The sequence below is a fragment of the Anoplophora glabripennis genome, unplaced genomic scaffold, assembly GCF_000390285.2.
Source record: "Anoplophora glabripennis isolate ALB-LARVAE unplaced genomic scaffold, Agla_2.0 scaffold35, whole genome shotgun sequence".
NCBI classification, from domain to species: domain Eukaryota; kingdom Metazoa; phylum Arthropoda; class Insecta; order Coleoptera; family Cerambycidae; genus Anoplophora; species Anoplophora glabripennis.
In genome coordinates this window covers 543149-556235 of record NW_019417117.1, presented here as the reverse complement: position 1 = coordinate 556235, position 13087 = coordinate 543149, and the positions used below count along the sequence as shown (strand labels likewise).

At 32.0% G+C, this 13087-nt stretch overlaps 1 protein-coding gene across 1 annotated transcript; it reads left to right on the top strand.

The window, feature by feature from the left end:
- The first annotated feature begins 256 nt into the window (after positions 1-256).
- On the top strand, positions 257-12639 carry LOC108912351 (protein fem-1 homolog C). Its single transcript, XM_018717563.1, has 8 exons — positions 257-758; positions 817-1155; positions 1209-1468; positions 6407-6581; positions 6636-6889; positions 10343-10608; positions 10665-10790; positions 11952-12639. Exons 1-8 carry the CDS (start codon positions 370-372, stop codon positions 12183-12185), a joined length of 2043 nt encoding a protein of 680 aa, XP_018573079.1. The 5' UTR covers positions 257-369; the 3' UTR covers positions 12186-12639.
- Positions 12640-13087: the final 448 nt, after the last annotated feature.

Below are 13087 nucleotides of genomic sequence, written 5' to 3'. Positions count from 1 at the left end.
ATGCATTTAAATTTATTTTAAATATAATTTATGTCTTGAAATAGGTTCAAGTTAAAAGTTATTTAATATTTATGGCAATATGATTTTAATTTAGAATATTAACTTAAAATAAACATATATTTTATGGTAATAGGACTTTCCCCCATTACCTATTGGTTATGCAACCAAATTTACATTAAAGTATTATGCAACCAAACGTACAGTACAGTACTGTGAGCCTTGTACATAGAAAGTGAAAAAAATATGTGCTGCTCCTACATTTTTTTCTAGATAATATCGTGTTGTGTTTTGTAGTATTTAAAAAGCTAAAATATTTTGTTTACTTAAGCAAGTAAACGTCATAATTGTGAGATACGCTAGGGAAAATCTATGAAAATTAGGAAGTTGGTAGAAAGTGTGTCATGGTTGATTCTCTTTTCTGTCATAATAAAAAACAATTATTTAAAAATAGCTTTCCTACGCTCTCTGAATATGTGGAAAAAGATCGATCCTATAAATGAAAAAGATTGTATATTTCACGATTTGATAGAAGAATGTAAACATGCTGTACCTGGTGCTAGGTTACCGTATACTCTTCGAAATAAACTGGAAAAATACCCGGTGGAAACTAGAAGGGATATTGTAAATCGCATTAAAGTGGGTTGTACTCCCCTGTTCATTGCATGTAAAAAGGGGCAAACGGAAATCGTAGATTATTTAATATCAGTATGTCGTGCTGATATTGAACAGAAAGGTCTATATGAGGTTCAAGAAGACAGGTAAAGGAATTAACCTAAAATTCAAGGTAGGCCGTAATATAATACTAATTACTTTTAGATCTACACATGTTGTCACCCCACTGTGGTGTGCTGCTGTCTCAGGAAAGCTCTCAGTTGTTGAAATTCTGCTCAAACACGGTGCGGATATCAACGCAGTATCAGACACAGGTTCCACACCTGTACGATCTGCTTGTTTTATGACACACTTTGAAATCGTTAAGTATTTAGTCGAACATGGAGCTGACATCAACAGACCAAATTATAATGGTGGTACATGCTTAATAAACTCCGTACAAAGTGCTTCGTTGTGTGAATTCTTATTACTAAACGGGGCTGATGTAAACGCCAGAGATATACAAAATAAAACTGCTCTACATTATGCCATTCAAGAACACAGGTAAATATTTCCATAGAATTAATAAAACTGAATTGTCTTATTGCTAATTTTAGATTAGAAACCACAAAATTGCTGTTGAGAAATGGGGCGGATTATAATGCGAAGTCTAGGCACGGCGACGATGCTTTACAAATGGCTTGTTTGAAAGGAGCCACTCGAATATTTGATTATCTGATAAAAAATATTTGTTACTCTCCCGAACAACTGGCGAATGCCCATGAACTGATGGGGGCAACTTACTTGGACGAACACAATGACTTGGCTGTAGCCAAGTTTCACTGGAAAGAGGCATTGGCAATGAGGCAAACTCATGGTAAGTCATTGTTTTATTCATTGAAATTATTATTTTTGTTGGGAATTATTAGTAAAAGGGTAATAGTGGAAATACTTTGAATAATAGTTGTACAGGGTGTTTCAGTTTTGGTGAATCAAACTTTAACCGCAATTAGTGCTCAATTCTTGAATTTTTTTGAAAATTATGAAAATTTTCTTTATTCAAACATGTTAAATTTTCTGGTTGTGTTGAATATTTACAATTTTCTTGAAAATGTTCTTTAGTATCTACTCTATATTTTTCAACACTTGCGCAAACGATATTTTAAACTCTTTGTTAGAAGATAAATTTAATTTCATCATAGGAGACTGAGCAACTTTAATTTTTTTTTTTAATGGCAGGAAAGACTTAAAGGCAGAAAACAACTTGTTTTTCTCAACATATGTACAGAAAAAAAAAAGAATATTAGTTTGAATCTTGAAAATAGAAATTCCGCATTTGTACCATTTCATTCGATAAAAATCGTATTTGTATTCTTAATGTTACCTCGATCTAAGTGTCTCGGTATAGAAATAAGATGATTTAACTAAAAAAGTGTTCCATTACAAGTTTCTTAAAACGAAAACGCTTTATTTCATTTTTATATTGTGAATTAATTTTTAAATTACAGATAACTCATATTTATATTTAAAATTAATTACTGAAGTTCAAATTAAACATTCAATAAAAACAAAACAGAATTACAAAGCTAAAAAAAATCTTAAAAAATTATTTATCTTTATGATAAAAAAAATTAAGTTGCGAAGGTGCAGTTTTGTTTTCAAAGAAAATGAAGATATTTGCTCAAGGATAAAAGTTTTTTTAACATTTCTTTATTTAAATCTAGACAATTTTCATGTCATTTGAAAAAAAACAGATTTTTTTCCAAATTTAGTTTCATTTCAATCTTATTTAGATACCAATAATCTGTGGCTTTATTAAAGCAGCTGGTACGCATTTTAACTAAATAAAAATATGTGAATATACAGGATATTTATTAAGTACTTGTACAAACTTTGACTTTGACTAATTTTAAGATTAAAAGTTCATATGAACATGGATCAGCAACGGCTTGGTTCTTGAGATACAGAGCATCCAAAAAAAATTTTTGTTTGGTATTTTGATTATATTTTTGTTCAATAACAAGACAATTTGACGAAATTCGGGAAACTGGGACTATTGATGAGAAACTCATATATTTACTTAGTTTTTTGTTTAATGTTAGAGGGCGCCAAGAGGAAAGATGCAGCACGCTTTTTACAAATTTCAATTTTTTTCTGATTTTCACTAATTTGGTGATTGTAATTTGTAAAGCGATAGTGTAGCTTAGCACATGACTCTTTTTCGCTTATTTTTCAAAAACTCTTAATGATTCAACTTACAAAATTCTAACTCAGGTTTAACACTAAACCCGTTTTTTTTACAAAAACTGCTGCTTTCAATGACACATACTGAGAGTATCTTTTGTACGTAAAATTGAATGAAGAATAGGTATGTTTATGGAGGCAGTACGAGGGGCCCAATGGGGCCTAAGTGATGTAGCTTTTAAGCTACCCTCCCTAAATTCCAGATTCCGGGTTATGTTTAGTCAAAAATGACATACAGTGCGACACAAAAAAGTTATGGTTATTTAAATCCAGGTACAACACTGTACGTCACGTCTTCTAATATTAAAAAAAAAACTAAGTAAGTATTTGAGTTTCACATCATCAATACTTTCAGTTTCCCAATATGAACTTTTTATCTTAAAATTAGTCAAAGATTCACCCTTTAAAGTTTGTATAAATATGTACTTAATAAACACTGTATTTCTTATTGAAATTTTACTATTAGAAATGAAAATATCAAGAAAAGCTAAATTGGTTGATTTTATATTAAATAATAAAGTAATTCTAAAAAATGTGATTGAAACAAATATAGTATAAATTAAATAATGGGACATTCCATGTCAAATCGACCTTTGGTTGGAATCGACCCCTTTCAATTTGGACGAAATTTGGTCAAAAGCTTTCCTTTATCATAAAGCAAAGATCTGCCAAAGGAAAAAAATTTTAAAAATTTGTTTCCAATGTTATTCAAAATTCAAAATTTCACTGTTTCCAATTTTTCAAGTTTATTTTTGAAATATCTCGAAAACTATTGTAGTTACAGAAATGAGCTTGTGTTTGTTTTTGTTTTCTTAACTTTACTTGTTTTAGCGATTAAAAAAAAATTTAAGATATTTTATAAAAAAAAATGAGCCAAAATTTTAATGTCGATAGTCGATTTTGACTATTTTTAAAAATTCAAAATTCTGGAAATATTTTATTTTTCAAAATTAATTTTTCGGAATATATATATTTTTTCATAGCCCCAAGTATCCTCTTTAAAACAAACACAAGCTCATTTCTGTAACTATAATAGTTTTCGAGATATTTAAAAAATAAACTTGAAAATTTGGAAAAATAGTGAAATTTTTAATTTAGAATAACTGGAAAAAAATTTTTGAAATTTTTTTCCTTCTGCAGATCTTTACTTTATGATGTAGGAAAACTTTTGACCAAATTTTGTCCAAATTGAAAGGGGTCGATTACAACCATTGGTCGATTTGACATGGAAAGACCCTACTACCATTAATCTTTTAATAACGCCACATTTTTTTTCTTTTGTACGTAAAATTGAATGAAGAATAGGTATGTTTATGGAGGCAGTACGAGGGGCCCAATGGGGCCTAAGTGATGTAGCTTTTAAGCTACCCTCCCTAAATTCCAGATTCCGGGTTATATTTAGTCAAAAATGACATACAGTGTGACACAAAAAAGTTATGGTTATTTAAATCCAGGTACAACACTGTATGTCGCGTCTTCTAACATTAAACAAAAAAAAAAGTAAGTATTTGAGTTTCACATCATCAATACTTTCAGTTTCCCAATATGAACTTTTTATCTTAAAATTAGTCAAAGATTCACCCTTTAAAGTTTGTATAAATATGTACTTAATAATAATACCTAATACCCCTTAATAATAATATATAAGTACTTAATAATACTAACTAATAATTAATAAAATTAAAAAAAAAAAATTCCGTTAAGTATTCAAAATTCAAAGTTTCACTATTTTTCCAATTTTTCAAGTTTATTTTTGAAATATCTCGAAAACTATTGTAGTTACAAAATTGAGCTTGTGTTTGTTTTTGTTTTCTTAACTTTACTTGATTTAGCGATTAAAAAGTTTTTTTATTTTTTTGAAAAAAACGCAACTGAAAATTTCAGGACCTTTTAATATCATTTGAAGATATTTTATAAAAAAAATTGAGCCAAAATTTTAATGTCGATAGTCGATTTTGACGATTTTTAAAAATTCAAAATTCTGCAAATATTTTATTTTTCAAAATTATTTTTCGGAATATATATTTTTTTTCATAGCCCCAAGTATCCTCTTTAAAACAAACACAAGCTCATTTCTGTAACTATAATAATTTGAGATATTTAAAAAATAAACTTGAAAAATTGAAAAAATAGTAAAATTTTGAATTTTGAATAACTTTGGAAACAAATTTTTGAAAATTTTTTCCTTTGGCAGATCTTTGCTTTATGATAAAGGAAAACTTTTGACCAAATTTCGCCCAAATTGTAAGGGGTTGATTCCAACCATTGGTCGATTTGACATGGAAAGACCCTACTACCATTAATCTTTTAATAACGCCACATTTTTAAAATCGGTCAACCTTAGCCGTACCATGTATGGATAAAAATATAACAAATAGTCCATACCATGTTTTACTTTTATAAAAGTAATTTGATCATTAGCTAAAATTAACGATAATAATTCGTGAAACGGCCGAAGAACACTTAAAAAATTAAGTTGTATGATTTTTTCAGTGACAAAAAGTACGAATGAGAAAAACTTGTGTTATTAAAGGGATAGTTAGAGAAGATGTAACAGTGCCGTTCGTCTTGAGGTGAATTTTATAAAATTAATAATGATGTTTCAAAAGTCACCTCATTACTGTTTCGCATTTTTTTAGAATTTCGGAGATGATTGAGATGACTTATGTGAAATTAAAATAAATTAAATTAATTAAAATTTAATGATTGTTTCCCATACGATCAATACTTTTTATATCTTATTGTTCTAACGTGATTTTTTAGACTTCGATCTGCTATGCATTTTTACACACAAAAAAAAATTAAGTCCTTAACCACGATTGCCCAATGGTATACAAGTTGAGTGGAAAAAGGGTTACTTTTTCTCCTTATCTGCGAAGCTTTATTACAAAAAATTACTAAAGCAACGTTAACTTATGCAAAAATAGTAAACAAATATAAATTTTAAAACAAATCAGTATGGCCCTGTACACAGGAAATGGTACATGATTTATTAAGAAAATTCAAAAAATAGTTAAAGCTTGATTCACCCAAAATGGTTGTATAATACACTTTTAGGACTGTCGTATAGGTATGAACTTCTTACGGGTGAGATCTAACCTGCAAAGTAGTCATGCTTTTATAGCATATACCTCATCCAGTAATGACATTTCAATTATGGCATATACCTTGTAGATTATATCTTACCCACACACACACACGCAAACACAAAACATGTAGGTAGATACTGTAGATAGGCACCCAAATAGCTAAATTGTTCATCGACTGTGACATACTGACAAGAACTAATAAGTTTGAATCTGGTCTATGTTTGGCGATGCTGCTGATGAATGGTCTTAGCTATTTACTGCATGTAGCTAACATAGTAGTTGTTCCCCACAATATTTCTTACATTAAAAAAAATTGTTATTTTTAAACATACAATCACATGAAGTAATAAATCTAATTCGCCAAACGTTATTTCACGGTTTGAGATATCCCGAGGTTAGCGCCACAACCTTTAAACTTTTTATTTGCGTAAACTATATTACAGTCGATGGAGGATGAGGTTACTGATTGTAGTCATGTGCAGGGTTATTGCCAAAACAACCATTTATGCCGCTGCGGGAGGGTTATAGATATCAGAAAGAATTTGAGACTTTGGAGGAACTAGAGAATCTCGCCACAGACTTAGACTTAGCTAGAACGCAAAGCCTTATTATGGCGGAACGGATATTAGGGCCACACCACAAAGACACTATATTCAGGTAGGATATGGAACCAGAACCACAAGGTGAAATGTGAAATTGTAATTTTTTTAGGCTTATGTACAGGGGCGCGTCTTATGCAGATGTGATACGGTATCAACAGTGCATAGATTTATGGAAACGAGCTCTGGAAATTAGAGTGGAAAAAGATTCTATCCTTTACACTGATACCTGTTTTACTGCACAAGCTCTCGTTCGACTTATGATTGACTATAACGTAACGTCAACGTTAAATAAAGAGGAAAATACAAAACAACGATTTCATGACGTGGTATCTACCTTTAGACTGATAACAGAAGATATTGTGGGTAAGTTTTAAACAATTGTACAAGGGTTGATAAAAAGTCCTGTGGAATCAAAATAGGCAGTCAAGAAGTAGTTGAATATCAATTTAAAAAGAAATGTCTGAAAATTTTATTTTATTACAAAAAAAGTGGCATCTTGTCTGTTTTTGCGGAAAATGATATAGGAACACTTTATTACCCCATACTTGTTCAACCCCATATATTTTATTTGCAACAGATATAAGTTCTCGTAGTTTTGCATCATTTTGGTTAATAAAGGTACAAAATGGTGATATGTTGAAACCTATTTCTTAATTTTTCTTGGAAAGTGGAACGATATACTTTTTTCTTAGTCATTATAACCAACATTTAGTTAAAATAAAACTGGTCAAAATCGCATCTCAATATCTCAACCCGTTTAGGAAATATTTTGATTTTCATATTGTACCTAAAGTAGGAAAATAAATTTTCATTTAGGGTAAACTGCATAATTATTGGACACTTAAGAAAAATACTGAATACTCTAAATCACATATGAACGTTGCAATGAAACAAATGAAAATAAATACATCCAGCCATAGCCTAATTCGTGTACATTAAGATAATAGTTACTAATTATAATAAAACTTTAACATGTGTTTTGTAGAAATGTATTTATAACTTTAATGCAAAAAATACAGTTATTGGACCTATTTGTTAGTTATTGGACGGTTTAATATTAGTTATTGGACACATTAGGTAACAGAAATTCTATAAAAAAGACACTTTAATAGGTGTCTGACCGCTTAATAAAAATGTTCCTTGCGTGTTTGTTTAAACAACTCATAAAGCCTATCTATTTCTTCTTTCTCTTCTTCCTCATTTTCTATTTTTTCTTCGTCAGATTCACCTTGTTCATTTTCAATGTCGCTGTCTTCATTCTCTAAAATTTCATCATTTTCTGTTTTGCAGCATATGTGACATAGATATAAGTCGTCATCTTCTTCTGGAATGTGAATATGGTGGTTATTAACCGGACAGAATTTCCTCCTCCTTTTCTGATAAAACTGTAGGAGGTCCAGATGAGTCCCGATGACCACGATTTTTTAACCTGAATTCTATTGTTGATTTTGGTATTCCATATTTTTGTGATACAGATCTGTAAGATCCTTGGCCTGATTAACTCTACTTACAGCCTTTTCCACTAAATCAAGATTGTAGTTCCTTTTCTGAGGCATGCTAGAAAATACCCCTCTAGGTTATACAGTAATTGGACAGGAGAAGATAATCGTTGGACACTCCTGTCCAATAACTGTATAAACAGGTCAAATGAATGAGATAAAAAGAGAGCTTTATTAGAGTAACATAGGTATGTGTTAAAAAAGGATAAATAAATCACACCAAGCCAAAATTACAGTTATTGGACACTTGTCCAATAACTAAAATTCAGAACACCATTGATATAGTTATTGGACATAGACTAATTATTATAAATAATTGACTGTTTTTTATAAAAAATACACGTTTCAGTAAAATAAACCTACCGTTAAACATTTAATAACTCAAATTTCGATTAAATCACTACAGCTTCGAAAAATATTGCACGATGTAAAATTCGTGTCTTAACGAATTCTTAAGAAATCTGCCATGACAGACCATCACTGCAAATTTCTGTAATTTACAGAGACATCTTGTGAAATGTTCACCGTGACTACAATTATTTTCAAAGAATAATAATAGATGGTGCTACAGTCAATGTTTACTTAAAATAAAACTAAGTGAAACACTAAATAGGCACCTTCGAAGTGTTCATGTCCAATAACTATCACTGTCCAATAATTGTATGGTTTACCCTACCCCCCGTATCATTTTCGAAACAAATGGTATTTACTTACGTCACCCAATTTTGTCTCCTTATGAATATTATGATTTCTTCTATGGCCTTCTCACCTTTGAAATATACTTTATCTAAATTCTTGTCTTCAACAATTTCTTTTATTTCTTCAAATTTAATTTTCTTTCTGTCACTGATTTTTTTACTTATAATTAAATAACAAAAATTGTAAAATTCTTTTACTTTCATAATTCACTATCTATTTCCAATTTTAAACATTTTTTTGTAGACGGTGTTGTAGTAAATTATATTTTTAATATGGTATTTCTATAGGGTTAAATCGTGACTTCCAAATTCCGTCGTTATATTCAATATGTCATACAAAGCCATGTCGTTATAACCAATTTTCACTGTATATAGTATACAGGGTGGTCCAGATTGTAATAGACAAACTTCGGAAAAGTAGTAAACAACAAAAATTAACATTACTTTGCTCTATGAATTTAGGCGCAGAAAGCCACTGTTTATGAGATACAGGGCGTTGAAATTAACAAAAATAAAACAACTTTTTTAAATACCCGGACAAATTTTTCCAAATCTTTTTCGAATATTTCTCCTAGTTCTCTATGCACACAGTCCAAATTGAAAAACCAGTGGCGGAGAAACAAGGATATCGTTTTCTTATTTAAAGTAAAAGTAAGTAAACAAAGCGTTGAAATAGGGAAAAATAAAATGCATTTGTGTGGTAATATCATCATAGACAAACAATTGAAGAAAAAAATATGTGCCTAGGAATGAATTTATTTCAAATTTTTTTCCAAATTGTATAATGCTAGACTTGTAATTAAAAATGCTGTCGCTGTGTGCACATGGAAGATAGTCATTTATGCATGTGCACCAAAGAATTAAAGAATTACATGTTTACCACAAACCACAACACTTATCTTGAAAATCAATTGACCACAAATTATTTTATACTTAAATCCCAATAGTGAAGTCAGTAGTTTTCAACAAGTTTTTTTTTTAAAAATGATTCATATTTGATTTCATTTGACTATTATTCCTAATTTTTTCGCAAATAAAAAAAACTTAATTACATGTTCTACAAGAGAAACTGTAACCGCTGTTTAAAATATACAGGTTTTTCAAAAAGTGTGGAACCCCCCCCCTCTATCTCAGAAAATACTGCTCAAACAAAATAATGATTAGGACAAAAATTGCAGGGTTTTGAATGAGCAATCCAACGGTGCCCTTGACCATGACCTTGAAGGCCATTTAGAGGTCACGTTGAAAATTTTAAATGGAACCGTATACTTTTGACCCCAGAAATGGTAAGAGCGGAAAATTTTACGTCCAATGTGACCTTGATTATGACCTTCAAGGTCATTTAGAGGTCAACCTAAAAATTTTAAATGGAACCCTGTATATTTTTGACCCCGGAAATGGAAAAAATGGAAATTTTTACGTTCGGATATCAGAACTTTACCAATGAAAGGCAAATGTTTCTAATGAGTTCCTATATCATTTTGAAATCAGTTTTTTCCTCAAAAATTTAGTTTAGGCCAAGCGTTTTCAATCTGACGTTCGTTCAATTGTTTTTATGAATCTCCCCAAACGCATCGGTTTTCATCCACCTTATACTAGAATGTTCTTGTATATTTCAGAGATGCGGCAACTACTGAAAATTAGGCCGGTGTACAAGCGTCAAGCAGACTTCTTCGACAAAATATTGAAATGCGTCACACACCTCATATACCTAATGTTGGCGACGTCCACGACTGAAGAAGACAAAACGATCGTAAAGCAATTAATAACGGACTTAGTCAGAAAAAACGTGAGGTGTGCAGCGCAAGAGGACAGCATATTGCACCTGTGTGTCTCGAAGCTGAACACCATCAGGTCCAGCTATTTTATGGACGAAGAACCAATCGTAAGTCCAAAAATGAAACGCTGGTGACTTTAATTACTGATCGCGGCATATTTTAGATGATTTTCCCTGACGAGAACGTCGTCAGGTGTCTGCTAGAATGCGGCGCTCCTGTCAATGCAAGAAACGAACTCGGTTGGTCGCCGTTGCTGCTGGCAACTTTGGCATATAATTATTCAGATCGGGTGAGTAGTTTCATATACAAAACGATTCACAACTTAACAAAAAAATTGTCAATGTTACATTTGTCAAAATTTTGACTAAAGATAGTCACGTTTGTGTGTGACTTGTTGGGTAGCTTTGAGTAAAATTGTAACTGTAAAAAACGATCACTCTGTATCTCAAGAACAAAGCATTTGCAGACACATATTTACAAAATGAAATTTGTTTCTTGTTTTTAATCAAAGGAACACCTATCAGTAGAATATTGCTGCACCCTGTATAAAAAGTAATGATCAATTTTATCCGTTTTATTGAAAAAAAAAAAATATGTTTTTTGTTTAAGAAATAATGATTTTAAAAATATTTGTCGTGCTTCCAAAATTTACAATCCTTTTGATGCTACATGCTCTAGGACACTCTGTATATTATTATAAGCTCCAAAAATCTACCCATAAATAATTTAAAATACCGATAGGAAGTGCAATGTAACCCTGTAACTTTGCATTTCCTTGGACATAGCTAGGAACGTTTGACCTACCCCTACCCCTAAGCCCGCTCTGATGTTAACTTCAGTTCTTGTTGATTCTAAGACTCCTACAGACGGAACCGCTCCTCAGACAATGGTGGTCCTCTGAGACTTTCCATAGTGCTTCCAAATATCCAAGCTTCCAAAAATTTTGCCGTTCTACACTGTCAGCATCTTCATTGTCTGAGGAGCAGACATTAGGGTAAGCCTAAGGGTTCTGAAAGTTAGAACTTCCCCACAGACCCTAGCCCGAGAACAAGGGCAGGTCAAAGATTCCTCAGACAATGGTGGTCCTCTGAGACTTTCCATAGTGCTTCCAAATATCCAAGCTTCCAAAAATTTTGCCGTTCTACACTGTCAGCATTTTCATTGTCTGAGGAGCAGACATCAGGGTAAACCTAAGGGTTCTGAAAGCGAGTCCTTCCCCACAATCCCTAGCCCGGGAACAAGGGCAGGTCAAAGATTCCTAGCTAAGGCTAAGGAAGTGCAATGTAGGTCTGCATTTTGCGGACACCAGGTAAATAGGCCATGGCATGACAACCCGAAAAATCATGGTTTTTTAAACATTAGCACCCCTAACCCCTAAATAAACTTTTCCAACAAGACACATTGTAATATCCATCTGGGTAGCTTCGGTTTTCAACCGTTTATTTTGCAGCTGATCAAACTCCTGCTGGAATACGGCGCGCACATCGACCAACCGAACGCCACAGGTAAGACTCCCCGCGACGCCATCCTCGAGATATCCAGGCAATCCTCGTCAGAAATACACATCTTAAATTACATCACCTTGAAATGTTTGTGCGCCACCGTCATTAGCAAAAACAAAATCCCCTACAAGAATCAGATACCTAGGACATTGGAAAACTTCCTCAAGCTGCACGAACCGTGAAATTTACGCGGGTTGCTGTCATTTATTGCTGTTTTAAGGATTCACAGCTTTGACACGTTTAAGGCTCTTAAAATAGTCGTGTAAAGTGATATTTTCTATGTATTTTTTTTTTCTAGTATTTATTGTTAACGATGAGATGTATTTAAAAACTGATTAGGTCTATGTTTCTATTAATTTTAACAATAATGTGTTACTGGTAGTGTCGGGCTAGAGTCGTACTCAACTCTGTGAATAGTTCATAACTTAAAAAATAAAATTATCAGTATTTTACGTGCGTACTTATTATTTGAGATTTTTAAGCGAGACTGCGCCAAAGATATTAGCCATTTGTATTTACTGAATTGTAGTGAGAATTTTATTTTTTAATCTTTTAATTGTGGTTACTAACGAGTAGATTTTTAGTCTGACACTCTTGTAAAATTATTTTGTTTCATTTGAGTATGTTATGAGTACAATAAATTCAATGTTAATGGTACACATTTTATTTTCTTTACGTCACCGAAAATTTTATATAAAGCAGGAGAGCAATTTTTGTGTGGACACTTCTATAAAATCATCGTGCAGATGGCTGTTATGACAAAAATTCAGTTGTAACGAAAATAGAAATCAACCTATTTTGTCGTTGTTTTCAAACGGATGAACCGATTGAAATGAACTGATATACCTAAGTATAGTCTTTCCGAACTCAATTGAAGAACCAAGAGGTTGGCAGTATGTACCAGGTTCGGTCGCTATGCAGCAACTCGGCATTCAAATATTTGAAAAACTTGTTCCCATATTTATTTAGCTATACAGATCTGGTCACACTAAACGTGCAGGTGGTAGAAATGTATACGACCAGTTGAAGAATGCGCGCGCGGGCAAACGCCGCATAAACAAAGCCGCACTGGGCCATAAATTGC